The sequence below is a fragment of the Malaclemys terrapin genome, chromosome 6, assembly GCF_027887155.1.
Source record: "Malaclemys terrapin pileata isolate rMalTer1 chromosome 6, rMalTer1.hap1, whole genome shotgun sequence".
NCBI lineage: Eukaryota > Metazoa > Chordata > Testudines > Emydidae > Malaclemys > Malaclemys terrapin.
Window position 1 is genome coordinate 30,539,287 of NC_071510.1, and position 19,700 is coordinate 30,558,986.

The following is a 19,700-nucleotide window of genomic DNA, read 5'->3' on the forward strand; positions in this document are numbered from 1 at the left end:
ATCCCATGCCTCGTAATTAAAATGTCTTCTTCTTTGGTGACTCTTGTATTCTTGAATGGGTGGGAAAATAGCTTCAGTGTGAAGATCCTCTGCCAACTTCTGTGCACTCTTCAGAACATTTTGAAATCCCTCATCTGACCGGTAAGACTGTAGGTATGACTTTGCTTTGTCCAGTTGTTCCATTGCTCTAGATATATCAAGGTCAACACCTTGGAGTCTCTTGCTTAAAACATTTATTTCAAACAGTATGTCATGCCACAACACTAAGCCACACAGAAATTTGAAGTTATGTATGTTTCTGGTGATTCCATTTTCCTCTGCCACTGTTCTCCCACAAACAGTTCCTGTGGTAGCATTATCCTCCATAATGGCAACTATGGCATCATCTGTCTTCCCAATTGGTGTTCGATAGGCTTTATCGCCTCCACTCGACTTTCCTATGGTGTGGCACTCAGTGGTTTCAGTGTCAGAGAGGATGTTCACAGATGTTGCTTCAAAATTTGCCATTGATGAGCTGATGCAGAGAAAAATACATAGCTACTTTGAATTACATTAAAAAATTCAGCAGCCTCACTAGAAACTGATGCTGCATCACTGACCACCAAGTTCAATGAATGAGAACTGCACGGGACAAAAAAAGTTTGAGGGTTTAACTCTCGGATTTGTGTCTGCCCTCCTCTGTTCTTTCCTTTCATGTTGGCACCATTACCGTAGCCCTGACCTCTCATGTCAGCTATCGCAATTCCCATATCTTCCAGCTTTTTAAGAAGCACATTTGTAATACCAACTCCTATAGTATCGTCAATGTCAATAAATTCTAGAAAATGCTCTCTGATCGTCACCATTGCAGGGACATTTTCACTAGGTTCTGTTGTTGTTACAAAACACACCATTAAAGTCATTTGTTCTGTATGGCTGATGTCAGGTGTGCAGTCCAGAATAACAGAGTAATATCTTGTTGACTTCCGATCTGCCACAATCTTCTGTTTGACTTTTATTGCCAGTAACTGTATGATCTCATTTTGAATTGTTTTTCCAAGGTAGTGGTGTGTGTACATTTCTTGGGTGGTGACTCTTCATAGATGCTCCTGGAGTACAGCATCAAACTCAGCCATCAGCTCCACAATTTTAAGGAAGTTTCCATTGTTTGGCACATACAGCTGATCTGAAGTGCCATGCAGTGCTAGGTTTTGGGTAGCAAGTATTCTCACAATGGCAAAGAGCCTTTTCAGAACATTTTGCCAGTAAAGAGACACTGATGCAATCTTCTCTTGATGCTGATCATCTGTGGTGGCCTTTAACCTTAGTCTCATCTCAAGCTCTTTCCACCTATAGAATGCTCTCTGGTGATTTGCTGCCTTCTCATGGCATACCAGATTTCTAGCCAGATTTTTTTCCAGTCCTTTGTTCCTGTAGTCCTTTGTTCCTTTGTTCCAACGTGGCTGGAACATTAGACTGGAAGAGTTTGCAATAAAAATAGTATGCAGCATTCTGGGTTTTTGAGTACATAAGCCATGGTCTCTCCACTTTGTCACCATTGGGGATTTCATGCCAGTAATGTGTTGGATGGAAACTTCTATTTTCATTGTCTTTGGGGAACATGAAGTTTTTCACTTGCTGTGGCCCATGCAGTACCAGGAAATCCGTCAGGCTACTGCTCAAATGGGTCCACAGTCCTGGATCGTCTAGACTTAAGGAACTAAACTCATCAGCAGCTGTTTCTTGCACCTCCATCACACTCTTCTCTGATCTACACTTTTCTCCAGGAATGTGCATGGTTACATCCATTTGAGATGGAGATATGGATGCTGCAGTAGCTGCCAGGTCACCTGCACTCTGACTAACTGGAAGATCAGGCATCTCCTCACCACTCACATCCTCACTGGGGCCAGAAGGCTCACCGTGAACATTTGTGTCTATGTATCTCAGGAGAGCTCCTTCCTGCTTAGATAGAAAAGCTTCCTTTGCTTTCTTTCTTTTTCTGAATGCTGCCCCAGAGGGGCGTTTTCTTCTTTCACTCATGATTGCTGTTCTGTGCCAGCTATAGTGGCTCTCAACACTCAATTGAAGGGGACAAAAAAGCAGGCTGGTAGCAGGCCTTGAGTGAGGGAAGATATCAATGTCTTAAGGGCCTAACTGACTCCTACTACTTCAGTTGACTGCCTGTTCTCCTCAAGAGGGTTCAGGGAAGCAGCAGGAAACAGGAAGCTCCCTGAGAAGCTGGTGTTAATCAGTCCAGGCTCCTGGGGGTGCTAGAGAGGTACATAAGAGGCTCCTCCTCCTCGCTCTCCCTGTAGCTCCTGCTGCTTTCTGTTATTCCCTCTCACCTTTAATCCTGCCTGCCTGTTATGTCTCTTGTGCCCTCCAGCACAGCACTCCACCATCTCTGTGCATCTAGAGCAGAGAGAATACATATGCACCAGCAGCAGACACAATTTTCTACACTCTGGGTCCTAGTGGCGCACAGTCTGCCACCCCGAGGTGGCCGCTTCAGTTTGCCTTATGGTAAGGCCAGCTCTGACACAAAGCATGCTACACTTAAGTCTATTTTTAAAACAGTGGTCTCTATCTATGTTCCAGACAGCCAAGGAGGAAGAGATTGGGAGTCAGGAGATCTGGGTTCTACTCACAACTCTGCTAGATAATTCTGGTATCATAGAATATCAGGGTTGGAAGGGACCTCAGAAGGTCATCTAGTCCCACCCCCTGCTCAAAGCAGGACCAATCTCCAGACAGATTTTTGCCCCAGATCCCTAAATGGCCCCCTCAAGGATTGAACTCACAACCCTGGGTTTAGCAGGCCAATGCTCAAACCACTAAGCTATCCCTCCTCCCGGTATGAGCTTGGGCAAGTCAGTCATTTTATTTTTCTGTGCATCACTTTCTTCAGCTGTGAAGTCCAGATACTTCCCTACTTCACAGTGGTAAATAAGGTTGTTTTATTATTGGTCACATTAATTCATGGCATCCAAGCCCTTTTCAGTTCTCGCTTAGAAGGCCCTAGAAGTGCAAAGTATTATTGGCATCTAGAAGGCATTGTGATAGGTACGTTAAGATTACCTAAAATCGGTAGTTATGTCCAGTGTTCTAGTCAGTGCTAAAACTCAGTGATTTTACAATCCTGTAGAGCACTGCACTTCCTAAACTTCACCTGTTACATTGCACTGCTGGCTGCATTTTCAAATGAAGTCTTTTCTGCGTCTTTCCAAATGGCAAGCTATACTCAAGCCTTTGAAAGTCAAGCCTTTGATGTATTTTATAGGGATAGGGAAGCATATTAAAGTGTACTCTGTTAGCCTTATTGAGCTCTATTGCTGGGTCAATACTAAAGCTGTAATTTCATCTCCAGCTTCTTATAATTTAACCACTTTAGCATCACAGTTGATGATGACATCATAGGAAGTCATTGATGAGCTGACAGCCTTTTATGACCCAGCAGTGTATGATTTACACTCACTCTCTCTCGCTCTCTTTTTTTTTAATGTGTAGTGTAGTTCTGTGTTCATAAATGTTAAAGAATTACCAACAAAGGAAATCACAATCCTCTGGTTATCCACAGACCAATTACAATGGAGGCTAGCAGTACAAACATGTTTGCATTGCTATACCTTGTACTCTGAACTCGAGCAGAGGCACAAGACCGGTATAGGTGGAATGGTCAAAGTGGGAAGAAAAAAGTGGCAACTCTTGTAGTGCAGCAATGTAAATTCGTGCACAGTGGTTATATTGTAAAATACAGTGAGTGCTGCAGAAAAATTCTGATCACCAGAATACTAAATACAATAAACAATTAAGATTCATCTAGAGCTCCCTATAGTGGACTCTGCTCCTTGCGTCTCCTTGGTTCAGCAGCTTTTCTTTCTTTCTAATTATTGCAGCAAGGCTTTTGAAGGAAAGTGAATCCTTCCCCATGCTCTCATTGCACTGTTAGAATATAGACATACCCTAGCAGTAGATTAGGGATTACCAGCTCAAATGCTGATTTGCAGGTGCATAAAACTATGGACTGCAGTGCTCAGAGCAATTGTTAAAGTCAATTATAAATCAGAACTCAAATAAAAGGAAGCAGGCATAGCCAAAAACTTCATTTAAATGGCTCTGCAAAAAATGTTTCCAAGCTAAAAATACAGCAGGCCATTCTGTGTTCTGGGCAGAAGTAGCATTTTGAAACAAATAGACACTGACATACACAAAGTATATGTGGATAAAATACACCGATGCAATAGATGGTATCAGATTCAAACAGCAAAAGATGTAAAACTGTAAGGCATGGGGCTTTAAAAGGATGGGGGGTTATAATATATAATGGGGAATATAGAAGTGTGTAGGATGAAGACCCTACAATAACCGTGACTGTATCCAAGATGCTAGATGATGCAAAACTAAGGACAACTGAACAGACAAGTCAAATGTACTAGCAAAATAGGGACTATCTAGTGAGAGCAAACTGTGAATCGGTGACAAACCGAGACTATGGTGGAATGGGGCTATAGGTTTCTTTTGTGAGGACAAGAGAAGGCATGATAGCCTTTCCTTCTTCTATCTCTACACTCCTGTGGAGGGGAGGTAGAATCCCACACCTTGTGCGCTCTGTAGTGCAGGAGTCAGTGGGTAGTTGGCATAGCTCAGACTGTCACAAAGATTTATTTGAAGGATGGGCTTGTGCCTAAAGGCCTGTGCTGGTCAAAGCACTGGACTGTGACTCAAAAAGTATGAGGTCAACTCCTGGATCTGCCAGAGACTCTCGTGTATCATTTAATCTCTCTGTGTCTCAGTTCCCCATTTGTAAAAATGGGGGTAACACTTTCCTACTTCACAGGGCTGTTGTGAGACTAGATTTAGTAATGATTGTGAGGTGTTTCAGTTCTGCACTGATGAGAGCAATATATGTAAATAGACCAAATAGAAGCTGACCTAACAGTTCCAGGCCACAGTGGGACTTTCAGAGCTCCCTGGCGCAGAGGAAACTGAGGTGGGAGAGGGACATGAGACCTGAATGCCTGGAATAAAGGTGAATCGGAAGCCCCAAGAAGAAAGGCTTGGGCCTGAAGAGCCAGAGGGAACTGTAGCCTGTAAGAACTTAATGAATTAGATTAATAAATTTGGGACATGTTACTTCACATAATTTGGGCTGGCGAATGAGTTATTGGGAGAATCAAGAGAACTGACAGCAGGGTGTCTGCCACAGAATACTTGAAATGAAACTGATTTAAAACAGGCTTGCATGAACGCTGAAAACCCATACTGTCCACTTTCACTCAGCTCTAGGCCAAATCCTGTAACAGTTATGCTGTTGGTTTTAGTGGAGTTATTGTGGATTTACACCAGTGTAATTGAGCACAGATTTTCTTTCTTTTCTCAAAAATGGAATCGTGGTAAGATAGTGGATTCAAAGTGCTTTCCCATTTCCACACAGTGAAAAGTGTTGGTAAGATTGGCTTCATGCCTGTGATGCTCATTGATATCAGTGGGAGAAGAAATGAGTGCTAAGCCTTGACTCTGCAAAGTTTTCCGTTTCGGAATTTGGATTTAGGGACAACCTTGGGACTATTTGCTCTCAGGTGAGTGGAAATCAGGAATGCCACAGAGATGTAGAGTTTTTCAAAATGAAAAATTTCCACCCCAAAAAAAAAGTATTGATGGAAAAAATTGTGACTAGCTCAAAGTGTTTTTCCCTCAGAATCTGGGGACAGAGCTGGATCCGGGCTCACATGTTGCAGAAGAGTAAAAGCATTTTTATAAAAGAAACCTTGGAAGACTTTTCTCATCGGTGGTCCTTCATTTTCCGTTGTTTTTATCTCCCATCAGTTGCAGGGCAGAGAATCCCGATCCTGCCCGTCATGCAAATGTATTTGTCTGGAATGTCACATTAGCCTCATGAGAGGTTGAGAGGCATTGATTCTGTCGGTCACGTCCATTTCTTTCACTAGCCTTATTACTCAGGGGGTGGTCTTTGTCACACTTGTTGCCACTTATTTCAGTTAATATGAGGTAGGGCCTTTGACTTTCAGCTCAGTTATTTAATATAACATAGGCTTTTATCCAATAAAATGTACCTGCACATATAGAGTTGCATGATTAATTGATCCCTTGATGCCTAAAATACAAATTGACATCCCATTTACATCAATGTTCAACTGTTAAAACTCCATTTATTGCAGTGCAATTGTTCCTGAATTCTTCTTTGTAAGTGAGAAGAGTTGGATCCAGCGGATGTAGGATGAGGGTGATCAGCTTACAAACTGCACGACGATTAGAGACCGTCGAATTGTGGAAGTCAACAAATGGCTACGCAGATGGTGTCGGAGAGAAGGCTTTGGATTCTTTGACCATGGGATTAGGGTGACCAGACAGCAAGTGTGAAAAATCAGGACAGGGGGTGGGGGATAATAGGAGCCTATATAAGAAAAAGACCCAAAAATGGGGACTGTCCCTATAAAATCAGGACATCTGGTCACCCTACATGGGATGGTGTTCCAAGAAGGAGGAGTGCTAGGCAGAGACGGACTCCACCTAACAAAGAGAGGGAAGAGCATCTTTGCAAGCAGGCTGGCTAACCTAGTGAGGAGGGCTTTAAACTAGGTTCATCGGGGGAAGGAGACCAAAGCCCTGAGGTAAGTGGGGAAGTGGGATACTGGGAGGAAGCATGAGCAGGAGCACGCAAGAGGGGAGGACTCCTGCCTCATACTGAGAAAGCAGGACGATTGATGAGTTATCTTAAGTGTCTATACACAAATGCAAGAAGCCTGGGAAACAAGCAGGGAGAACTGGAAGTTCTGGTACAGTCAAGGAATTATGATGTGATTGGAATAACAGAGACTTGGTGGGATAATTTACATGACTGTGGAGTACTGTCATGAATGGATATAAACTGTTCAGGAAGGAGAGGCAGGGCAGAAAAGATGGGGGAGTTGCATTGTATGTAAGAGAGGAGTATGACTGCTCAGAGCTCTGGTATGAAACTGCCGAAAAATCTGAGAGTCTCTGGATAAAGTTGAGAAGTGTGAGTAACAAGGGTGATGTGGTGGGAGTCTGCTATATACCACCAGACCAGGGGGACGAGGTGGACAAGGCTTCCTTCCGGCAACTAACAGAAGTTACTAGATCACAGACCCTGGTTCTCATGGGAGACTTCAATCACCCTGATATCTGATGGCAGAGCAATACAGCGGTGCACAGACAATCCAGAAAGTTTTTGGAAAGTGTAGGGGACAATTTCCTGGTGCAAATGCTGGAGGAACCAAGTAGGGACAGAGCTCTTCTTAACCTGTGCTCACAAACAGGGAAGAATTAGTAGGGGAAGCAAAAGTGAATGGGAACTTGGGAGGCAGTGACCATGAGATGGTAGAGTTCAGGATCCTGACACAAGGAAGAAGGGAGAGCAGCAGAAGACGGACCCTGGACTTCAGAAAAGCAGACTTTGACTCCCTCAGGGAACAGATGGGCAGGATCCCCTGGGAGAATAACATGAGGGGGAAAGGAGTGCAGGAGAGCAGGCTGTATTTTAAAGAATCCTTATTGAGATTGCAGGAACAAACCATCCCGACATGTAGAAAGAATAGTAAATAGTATGGCAGGCGACCAGCTTGGCTTAACAGTGAAATCCTTGCTGATCTGAAAAACAAAAAAGAAGCTTACAAGAAGTGGAAGATTGGACAAATGACCAGGGAGGAGTATAAAAATATTGCTCAGGCATGCAAGAGTGAAATCAGGAAGGCCAAATCACACTTGGAGTTGCAACTAGCAAGAGATGTTAAGAGTAACAAGAAGAATTTCTTCAGGTATGTTAGCAACAAGAAGGTGGTCAAGGAAAGTGTGGGCCCCTTACTAAATGAGGGAGGCAACCTAGTGACAGAGGATGTGGAAAAAGCTAATGTATGCAATGCTTTTTTTGCCTCTGTCTTCATGAACAAGGTCAGCTCCCAGATACTGCACTGGGCAGCACAGCATGGGGAGGAGGTGACCAGCCCTCTGTGGAGAAAGAAGTGGTTCGGGACTATTTAGAAAAGCTGGAAGAGCACAAGTCCATGGGGCTGGATGCGCTGCATCCGAGGGTGTTAAAGGAGTTGGCGGATGTGATTGCAGATCCATTGGCCAGTATCTTTGAAAACTCATGGCGATCGGGGGAGGTCCCGGATGATTGGAAAAAGGCTAATGTAGTGCCCATCTTTAAAAAAGGGAAGGAGGAGGATCTGGGGAACTACAGACCTGTCAGCCTCACCTCAGTCCCTGGAAAAATCATGGAGCAGGTCCTCAAGGAATCAATTCTGAAACACTTAGAGGAGAGGAAAGTGGTCAGGAGCAGTCGGCATGGATTCACCAAGGGCAAGTCATGCCTGACTAACCTAATTGTCTTCTATGACAAGATAACTGGCTCTGTGGATGAGGGGAAAGCAGTGGACGTGTTATTCCTTGACTTTAGCAAAGCCTTTGATACGGTTTCCCCGAGTATTCTTTCCAGCAAGTTAAAGAAGTATGGGCTGGATGAATGGACTATAAAGTGGATAGAAAGCTGGGTAGATCATCGGGCTCAATGGGTAGTGATCAATTTATCTTCATTAATGATCTGGAGGATGGTGTGGACTGCACCCTCAGCAAGTTTGCAGATGACACTAAACTGGGAGGTGTGGTAGATACGCTGGAGGGTAGGGATAGGATACAGAGGGACCTAGACAAATTAGAGGATTGGGCCAAAAGAAATCTGATGAGATTCAACAAGGACAAGTGCAGAGTCCTGCACTTAAGATGGAAGAATCCTATGCACTGCTACAGACTAGGGACCGAATGGCTAGGCAGCAGTTCTGCAGAAAAGGACCTATGGATTACAGTGGACGAGAAGCTGGATGAGTCGACAGTCTGCCCTTGTTGTCAAGAAGGCTAACAGCATTTTGGGCTGTATAGGGGAATTACCAGCAGATCGAGGGATGTGTTCATTCCCCTCTACCTGACATTGATGAGGCCTCATTTGGAGTACAGCATCCAGTTTTGGGCCCCACACTACAAGAAGGATGTGGAAAAATTGGAAAGACTCCAGCGGAGGGCAGCCAAAATGATTAGGGGGCTGGAACACATGACTTATGAGGAGAGGCTGAGGGAACTGGGATTGTTTATTCTGCAGAAGAGAAGAATGAGGGGAGATTTGATAGCTGCTTTCAACTACCTGAAAGGGGGTTCCAAAGAGGATGGCTCTAGACTGTTCTCAGTGGTAGCAGATGACAGAACAAGGAGTAATGGTCTCAAGTTGCAGTGGGGGAGGTTTAGGTTGGATATTAGGAAAAACTTTTTCACTAAGAGGGTGGTGAAGCACTGGAATGGGTTACCTAGGGAGGTGGTGGAATCTCCTTCCTTAGAGGTTTTTAAGGTCAGGCTTGACAAAGCCCTGGCTGGGATGATTTAGTTGGGGATTGGTCCTGCTTTGAGCAGGGGGTTGGACTAGAAGACCTCCTGAGGTCCCTTCCAACCCTGATATTCCATGATTCTATGATAAGATAATCTAGTCTTTCACAGATGCATCAGCAGCAGTAGGTCTTCAATAACCTGAGTGGTGGCCCTGAGTGATGAAGTTCTGATCCCTGTTTGGGTTTGGACTTAGAGCCCCTAAACCTGTGGTTTCAAAGTGGGGTTCCAGTTAGAGAGAGAAACTTAAAATACGGAAAAGATTTGCTTTTTCACCTGTTTAGCTGAGGCTGAGAATTTTTTCTGCTCAGCTTGAGGGGAGAAATTTATCTGTTTTATTTAATCGTTTCCTGTATTTCTACCATATTGAAACTGTTTAATCCATCAAGTAAAAATTGCTGCTCTTTGCATGGCAATCTTTAGCACTGAGAAATTCAATATGGAACTTGATAACCTCTTAGTTATTAACATTATGATTTCTTCCAGTATTTTACTGGTTGCTTATAAATACATTTTTGTTACAACATAATAGTGCATTCATGGTCACGATTGTATACAGGTAGGAATTGTTCACTGTTCTCAGACATTTGCAAGAAACACAAACAAAACCATATGTTTCAAATATTTCACCAAATACCTTTTCCTTTATGTGCATGTGTTGCAGCAGTTTGAGCCTGGTGCTGCTCCAAAATCCTACCACTTATCTTTTATGTTTTATGACAGGTTTTTTTTCCCCCTTATATATATAAATGTGCTTTGACTTAAATTGGGGGCTGGGGGCTTCTCTGCCAGTACTAAACCCTAATCATTATCATCAAATCACAGGAGCCACAATGTTTCCAGCTTTTAAATTGACCAGGCTGTAATCTGTGATACTATTTATTTCAAATGCTAATATGCATTAATTCTGCTGACTTGATGTCCAATCCTGCCAGTCCTCCGCAGGCGGAGCTCCCATTAGCTTTGGTGAGAGTTCTATTTGCAGAAGCACTTCACTGATATTGTGACATATGAAAGCTGTTAGATGACAAAAGGGATTCCTTTAGAACAGGGGTAGGGAACCTATGGCATGCGAGCTGATTTTCAGTGGCACACTCACTGCCCAGGTCCTGGCCACCGGTCCAGGGGGCTCTGCATTTTAATTTAATTTTAAATGAAGCTTCTTATACATTTTTAAAACCTTATTTACTTTGCATACAACAATAGTTTAGTTATATATTATAGACTTATAGAAAGAGACCTTCTAAAAATGTTAAAATGTATTACTGGCACGCAAAACCTTAAATTAGAGTGAATAAATTAAGACTCCACTTCTGAAAGGTTGCCGACCCCTGCTTTAGATGTTCTCTATTCAAAAATCCTTCCACATCATTTCAAAGTCTGCTTTATGCTGTCCAGGCATTCTTCATAATTGTTAACACTAGAGATGGGCCCAAACCTTAACTTGCGTACACCCCTCCCCTGGATTCTGGAAGCATTGGAAATCTGAATCTAGCTGCAGATGTGAATATTGCAAATGGCCATCTTTATACTGGGCCAAACACCAGCCCTACCTCCCCCTATCCTAAGGGTTTTTCAAATCCAGATCCAAAATGCACAGTTTGAGACCTTCTCTAGTTTAAAACTTCTTTTCTCTTCCTTCTTATTTATTACAAGCTTAAAATTGATATTTTTGGCAGATTCAGCTGATTTATTTGAGGGTTGCTCATGAGTGTTTAGGTTTTTTTTTTGTTTGTTTTTATAAAAAGAAGGGTATTGTTTTGGAAAAGCAAAAAAGCATACAAAGAATTACGTAGATATCACAAACTTTTGTAAGGAGAAAAAATGCACAGCCTTGCAGATTAAAGAGCTGAGGAGGCTCAAATGTGTGGTTTTTTTTTAAATAAAGTCTGGTATAACTTTCAAAGCCCAAACTGGATCCAAATTAATTTGAAAGCTTACCAAAGGGGGTAGGGGGGAGGGAGTATGCCCTTTTCTTGCAATGAGCTCCACATAGACACAAACAAACATGTCAAAATCACAAGAGTTGGCAGCACTGCACAGAGATCTGCGTGAACAGCGCTCAGTGCAGGATTGGAGCCTTAAGTCCTTTCAATATTATTATTTATATAATGCCATAAATATGCCTGACACCTTACAGAATAGAGTGAGAAATTCCCTGTCCTAAAGAGCTACAATTAAGGGTGAGATCTTACAAATGCTTGTCCCTGGTGCAGTGCTTAGTATCACGAGTAGTCCTAGTCACTTAATTGGGAGTACACATGAAAGCCAGTACTATGTGGTTAGAGTGCTTGAGAGACCAGTGTTCAGTTCCCTGCCCCACCATGCTTGGGCAAGTCACTTAGTCTCTTTCTGTACCTCAGTTCCTCATTTGTAAAAGGGGGGAAATTAGTATTTCCTGACCTCACAGGGCTGTTCTGAGAATAAATACATTAAAAAGATGCTCAGATACTGTGGTATTGAGGGGGCATATAAGTACCTAAGACAGGATGCAAGTGTTTCCAGAATTGTAAAATATGCAGCAGTATATTAAGAATGGCAGGGAAAGGAGGCTGAAGACATTCAGATGATGTGGTAACTTCAAAGACTAATGCACTTGTTGTTAGGGTTACAAAACTAATTACTTTTAGTAACTCCACATATTTCAGTTGTCTAGAACCAGCACCATGAATGTGGTCAGTACACAGCATCTGACAAGCTGATGGCTAGAATTTCCGCTGTGTGATTAATTAGGTATTGAGGGCAGGGGGAAGGGAGTGATTGGGGAAAAGCAGTCAGGTGATCTGGAGACAGAGCTAAAGGTGGAGCATTAAAGAAATGTCATGATCATTCTTAAGGGGACCTTGATAGAGACGTGATGTCAGGGCATTAAATTGTGTTAGCTCACAGATTGGCACTGAACTTGAGCTAAAAGCCTGTGCTCACCTTTTCAGTCTGACCAGAAAGATCCTAGGCTGTTGTTGGGGGAGGAGAGGTGTTAAGGGTATGCAAAGGAGAATGATGCTAGCGCAATGGAAGGCCAAGTGGTGATAAACCAATCATGCCTAAGTGTAGTGATTGAAATCTGCTTGTCTATTGTACCTGAGATTCCCCTCCTAAATAGGATGGAAAAGCAGTTTTGTATTTTCTATTGTAGAATTTCCCTGTTTTGATGTTGTGACTCAGATCTGAAGCATGCTTGTTCAAGATGTTTGGCTAAGCCACTAAGCCACACCCTACCAGTGGAAAACTGTGAATGTAATATAACATTATTGTGAAGAGTGCAATGCAAGTTTTATGAACTATTTTAACATTTATTTATCTTTCCTTCTGTGTGTGTGTGTGTGTGTCTGTGTCTGTGTCTGTCTGTCTTTTGGCTACCAAAGGTTCAAGAACTGTTACCACTGGACAAGGTTGTATGATAGGCAGTACAAACAGCCACTTCACACAGTCCACCTCCCTGATGTGCCACTAACTCCCTTAACTGTAATCCAGAGGAATTGTCCTATTTCTTGAGATCAGGCTCATTGCTGGATATGCTAAGAACCTTTCAAAATGGCCAGAGTCAGTTGTAAAGCAGCATTGCTGGTGGCTTTATGATACATACAGGGGATTGCTCCAACCTCACCAATTCGATCAGTGCAGTCACGTCTCAAGAAAGAAGAGAGACCATTCCTTTTCTCAAATGTTCCCAACATTTTTGAGGGTGAAGCAGACTGTAGTTCTTCAAGGTTGGGTTGGAATGTGTCATATGATTTAAAGGTACATCGTCAGCTTGAAATCTAGTCAGTTAAATATAGAGCCATATATTGCTGTGTTCTTTAGTCTGTACCTCACGGGTATGGGGAAGATAAATATATTACCGATTGTAAGGTGATCAGTTATTACGCTGAAGGGGGCCATAAAAGTATCTAAACTAGAGAGTCTCAATCCAATCCCCAGGTTACCGGTACTAGATAAGTTCACGGAGGATAGGTCTATCAATGGCTATTAGCCAGGATGGGCAGGAATGGTGTCCCTAGCCTCTGTTTGCCAGAAGTTGGGAATGGGTGACAGGGGATGGATCACTTGATGATTACCTGTCCTGTTCATTCCCTCTGGGGCACCTGGCATTGGTCACTGTCAGAAGACAGGATACTGAGCTAGATGAACCTTTGGTCTGACCCAGTATGGCCGCTCTTATGTACTATTTGGCAATCTTTTTGGCAGTTTTTCTCAGCATAAAGGCCAAGGACCGAGTGGGTCTGGAGACTGAACTATCCTTTCACCCCTAGATAGGGTGACCAGATGTCCCGATTTTATAGGGACAGTCCCGATTTTTGGGTCTTTTTCTTATATAGGCTCCTATTACCCCCCACCCCCGTCCCGATTTTTCACGTTTGCTGTCTGGTCACCCTACCCCTAGAGGCTGTCCTTACAGATAAAAGCAAGGAAACCTGCACAGTGCAGAGTAATGCTATGTTTGTTCAGTGGGAAGTCATTTCTTCCTGTATGGAGTGCTTGCACAAAGACTGTGCATCACTTAAGCCCCAAGAAGGGGTTTATGTAGGATTTAAGAGCCGTGTCAGCCTTGCGCACAGGGGTGAACTTCACTTGCAGGAGATTGTGGTCCCCACCGCTGTCAATCTGACATCTTTCACAGCCATTAAATTCTCTCTCACACACACACACACACACACACACACGCTCCCTCCCACTTTCCATGGTTATGTGAGCATCCAACATCCCAGAAACCAATCCAAACTAATACGAGGCAATCTAAGAATAACTGCTAACTGAAAAATAAAATGAAATAAAAAATATTGGTTGCTGCAGATCTGATGGGGAAAAAAGGAGGTTCAGCTCCAGGAAGAGGCAGGTGGCTTCTGAGTGAAAACTGTAACATACTCTCCCCAGGGAGATCAACTCCACAGTTTAGTTCACTCTTTCCTGCTATAAAGCATATTGATGTTACCAGCTTTCTCCTTCCTGGGCTAGTGTTTTTTAAATTAAGCATTGTTAAAATCTGTACAGCTTGGAATGATGCTTCAGACAATCCTGACACCCTCCTTCATTTCTGCTCTCTTTCCACATAATCCGCCATTGCTGTGCAGTGCTGCTAACCAGCACCGCTGCTTACAAACCTGTGCAGACTGCTTTAATTTAGACACCTGAAAGGGGAAAAAAGGAGTGTAGTTAATGGTCAACGTGGATACCAGAAGTGGTCATTTTCAGAGCTTGTGAGTGGATGCCCTTCACTTGTGACTTGGAGCCCAATCTTGTGTCCACTAGCGTTAATGGGAGTTTTGTTTTTGAGTGATATGGATTCAGGATTGGACTGAAATGTCTATGAAACTTAATGCTATTGCAATTCAAGAGTTTGCATGGACCTTTACTTTGGATTTGATTCATGTGAGTTTCCACTCCCTGAGGTTCACTTTGAGTTCTTGGTTCAAATGCATTCAGAAACTCAAAGCCAAACTCTCAGAACTGTGACATTTCACCTGGCTTCATGTCAAAACCATGGGTTTTACATGACTTTGTCTTGGAATCAAAAATGGACCTAAGTTCCTGAACCTGGTCTGAGTTTTAAATGTGCAACAAAATCTAAAGTCATGTGAGTTTTGCACCATTTTCTGTTTCATTATGAAAGTCTTGGACAGCTCTGCTATTGTTTTAAATATCAATCTTGAACAAAAACGAGCTCTTTTCGGCCAAATCACATTTTTTAGGCATCTGATAATAGCAGGCAACACCATTTGGCCTCTACCAATATATTTCTTCTGCCATGATTTTGCGTGCAAAATTTCCATTGACTGCAATGGGAGTTCCATACACAGAACAATGGTGGGACTATAAATTGTGCATGTGTAGGCTCCGGTTTTACTAGCGTTAGAGGATGTTATGTGCCTTTTGAGAGTTTTCTTTAAAAAAAATGCAACAACTTACCTTTTCCAAAGCTGAACACGGCATTTCAAGAGTCAGTAAATCTGGGATGGGCATGTGTAGCATCAGTATCTGCTTTTCCACATTAACTGTTTGCTACCAAACAAATGAATATATTATTGTGTTTTGGCTTCAGTCAGAAATATGAACTGGAATTTTAAAGGGCATGCCCATCTCTAATTGGTACATCCCTTACCATTCAGGTAGTCAGGAATTGAGTGGTTTGGTTCTGAAAAATAAAAGCAGAATTTTGTGCATGTCTGGAAGCATTCTACTGGGATCACTTCATATATCTACTGCAAGCCAGTGTATTGATCATAACAGTGTTGCCTGGTAGTTGAGTGCCCAAAAATTAACTCACTAAGAACAGGCTGCTTTTGAAAATGCTATAATTATACACCAAAAATATGTGAACAACATTATTAGGGTTGCAAAGTCAAGCACTCAAAACATCAGGAAATTCCAAAATTGAGGGTTGAATGAGCAACCTTAATTTGGCCTCCTTCTGTGTATGCATTGTGATACTATCTTTAATTGCATCATTGCTATCATAATGTAGTATAATGCATAGGCACAAGATGGCCGAATTAAGGTTGTGCAAGCCATCTAGATTCTGGCATTTCCTTACTTTTGAGTACTTGATTTTGCAACCTTAATGTTCTTTTGTCGTAGTGTTTTTAAACTTGTGTATTTTCTTAGGTTTTCTTAAAAAAGCAAACTGAAAAAAACAGAAATTCCATATATTGATACCAACATGGCTCATTAGCAGGGCTAGAACCTTTAGATTTTGCCCATTCTCCCGCAAGGTTTACCAAATTTGCCCTTTCCCTTTCCCTGTCCATGTCCCACCCCTGGCTCCTCATCCCTGTCCCATTCTCTTACCCTAGCCAGCCCGAGTCCCCCATTCCTTGCCCAAATCCTAGTCTCAACCCTCTGGACTCCTCATTCCAGTACCGGTCTCCTTGCCCAGCTAATCTTCTCCACAAACCCTCCAGCTTCCAGTCTAGTCTCTTCGCCCAGCCACTCTCGGTTCTCCCCTTGCATCCTGGCTCCTCATCAGATCTATCTCCCCTTCTTCCCCACCCCCATAAGCATGCACACATCCCACTAGTTTTCAGTCCCAGTCTCCTTGCCATTGACTCTATTCTCCCTCCACAGCTCCTCCTCCTTTCTTAGCTTCCCCACCTTTCTTCACATTTCCCTTCCTGACTTCCAGTCCCTGTCAATTTGCCAAGCCACTTCCAGTCTCTTCCCCATCTCCTGCCAGCCTATAGTCCCAGTATCTGCCCCCAGGCTCCTTATGCCAGTTTCCCCACACACACCTGCTCCCCTTCTCTCCACCCACCCCAGTCCAGCTCTTGTCCTGCTCACAGGAGAGTCATTGAGAGCACCGGAGAGGCCCTCCTGCAGCATAGAGGAAAAAACTGCCTCACTTGAATGCAGAGAGGACAAGAGCTGGACTAGCTGTGGGGAGGCTGGGAGCCAATAGGTAGGTGGGGAGGTATGTGTGACCTGTGATTTTTTTTTTTAAAGCTTATAAGATGGCAGACTTTCAAAAGGACAGCAAGAGGCCCATCACAGACACAGAGGCCACCCATGTGGCAAACTTCAGGCTCTTGCTCCAAACCAGAAGGTGCTAGAGCTATTGAAAGAAAAGGTTGCCAGAAGTTTTTAACATGGGCAAAAATTTATTTGCCCTTATTCTTGTTCTCAGCAATGGCTGATCCATTCTGGCTGAAATTCTCCAGAAAGCTACAGCATGAGGCAGAGGCCTGGCAGGGGAAATTTCTGCCTAAACATTTAAAGTTTGGCAAGGTTTTATAAGCCACTGAAAACAAGGTATTATGATGGGAAGTGGCAACCTTACTAACAGGCGGTGATACTGTGCTCGTATAATAGGCATCACAGACTTCAGTGAGAAAGTGGTCAATATAGCTCTGGACTGGTAGTTACCTAACTCATCAGTTGAAGGAGCTAAGCAAGCACATCCCTCAGTCGGTATCTCGGTCCCTTTTGAATGTGGATAATTGAAATTGCTTTTCTTTAGGTGATGAGAACGTTTTTCTTCATTCTTTGTTTTACAGACCAGCATCTTTACCAGCTGACTTGGTTACCACAACATTGCAGCCATCATCCATGTAAAGCAGGAAATTCTGAAACCAGTTTAAAAATAGATAGATATGAGTATGACAAGAGATGATGGGGGGGAGGGGAAGAGATGCTTCTTTGTGGCGAAGTGGCATAAAAAAGATTTGCACAGTCCATGTTCCCTTAAGGAATACAGGAGGACCTTATTTAAGTAGAATTTATTTTTCTCTGGCAAATTTCTGTCTCTTATGATTTGTGCCCTTTATGGCATGTGTTCTATATTGACACAGATTAAGTTTCTCTCCTGAATGGAACAATGCACAGTTAGAAGGAACGCGATTGTACTAGCAAAAGCCACAAACAGCTTGTGGCAAGTAGAGGACTAGCTCTCTTGAGTCGGGTTAACTAAAGGCAGAGCACTCCCTTCAGCTTTGCCATTCTCTCTCTCTCTCTCTCTCTCTCATTCCTTCCCCTCTTTCTTTCTCTCTTATACTTTCCCTGGACCCCTTGGCTTTGTTATTCTGCATGTCTGATTAGCAAGAGCCTGATTGGCTAGCTGCCTGCTCAGAGAGAGATTCCATTCAGCTCACCCCCCACCCACTCACCCCTTAGTCAGGAAATGTGAGCAGAGCTGATGGAAGCTGATAGGCAGGGCTGAAGTGTTAGCACCAGTACTGGATGTGACAGCAGGCAGAGGAGCACTTAGCAGCTTATTCAGTGTCCGATTCAGATTGCGGCAAGGATCCAAGCATGGAATGCTGCAGTTGGGCAACTGCTGGCACCCTGCTCCTGGCGTCTCTGCTCCTGGTAAATGTCATTTCTTTTATTTAAATACTTAACTGTTGCAGTCGAGAGATCCATTTTTCTAAATCTTTAAGACCCAGGTAAAAAGAAATGATTCCGCAGGTATCATCCCCTCTAACCCAACACAGGTTCTAGGGGTATGTCTACACTGCAGTTAAACACCCAAGGGTGGACTGTGTCAGCTGACTTGGACTCGCAGGGCTTGGGCTGCGGGGCTATAAAACTGCTGTGTCGAAGTCCAGGCTCCAGGACACTACTATGAGGGGTCTTGTAGTATAGGTTGCTCCAGGTAGAACCAAAAGTTTAATGTTGGCATAGATTATATAAATGTGGGGAGAGATGAACTGTGAATGATGGATTGAGTGCTTGGAATTTGGACAACAGCCTTTTTTCCCTGTTGAAATCAAATTGTAAAATGTTGTAGTGTTCCTGGAAATTTATGTACTAGGGGTTGGGTTTTTCTTCTCTTCTTAAAAACTATTTTTTCCTCTGCAAATGCAGAGAAACCATGTACAGCATGTACTGGGACTTCTGCAGCCAGCTTGGATTATCTCTGATAATTACTGTAAGTTATTAGAGAGACAAGTTAACTCTAAGTTTTGGAAGCAAAATATTGTTCTGTGATCTCAGGTGTACATTACAGATGCAAAATTGGTGGTTATTGTTTGGTGGATGTTTGTTTATTTTATTGTGTCTCCCAAGGAGACTGATAAGATGCTCTACAACTGAACACCATTGCTGCGTTGTTTGATTGAAAGTAAATGTTCCATTGTGACTCATACTTAATTTTATGGGTATGAGCTGCGCGTTTACTCTCCAGAAAGTCTGCAGTGAAAACATTAGTAGTAATGCACACATTTTTAACAGGAGAGTGTCGTGGGCATGCACGTTAGCTAAGCTCATCTGAAGGTTAGATTAATTTGTAAATTGTGATCAAAAGCAAAAACTCTTGTGTTTTTTTAAACATTAATTTACAACTTTGACTCCAATGCAAAGTGCATATTTTATATACTTAATTACTGAAGAATCATTATTTTATTCCAAAGTTCATTATCTGTTTCCAGATCAAACTGAGCTTATGTTTTCATATACATGTGAATGAAACAAAATGTGCTAATTATTGTATGCTAATGTTAACGTTGATAGCCACGAGAGTATCAGAAACAATATATCCCTATTCAAAATGCATGTTATGGATCTTTGTCAGGTCTCAATAACAGTTATTCACAGATCATTAAATATGAGTTTTCAAAATAATTGTAAATATGAATATCTTCCACAAAAATAATTTTGGTTAAAAAAGGCTCTTTCAAATATAAAATAAAATGTAAGCCACACAAATTACTGTAGAGAGGCATGAGAGGGTAGAACATGCTCTCCTTAACCAATGAAAAGTTTATTAGCCTGGCAACTGTTACGCATTATGAGCCAGATTCTGCAGTCCTAACTCAGGGAAAATCAGTAGGAGTTTTTCTTAAGTTCGAACTGAGTAAGGACTGCAGGATTTG

General features: G+C 42.7%; 1 protein-coding gene across 3 annotated transcripts in view; it reads left to right on the top strand.

Moving 5' to 3' along the window:
• ADAMTSL1 (ADAMTS like 1) overlaps nt 1–19,700 on the top strand; it is a 697,981-nt gene that overhangs the window by 415,797 nt on the left and 262,484 nt on the right. The window contains exon 1 of one of the 3 annotated variants that reach the window (XM_054032716.1): nt 17,938–18,195. The exons of the other annotated variants lie outside the window; for them this stretch is intronic. Coding sequence (XP_053888691.1) covers nt 18,139–18,195 — 57 coding nt within the window. The 5' untranslated portion in view covers nt 17,938–18,138. Of the gene's footprint in view, nt 1–17,937; nt 18,196–19,700 lie in introns of those variants that run through there. 3 annotated transcript variants of the gene reach the window in all.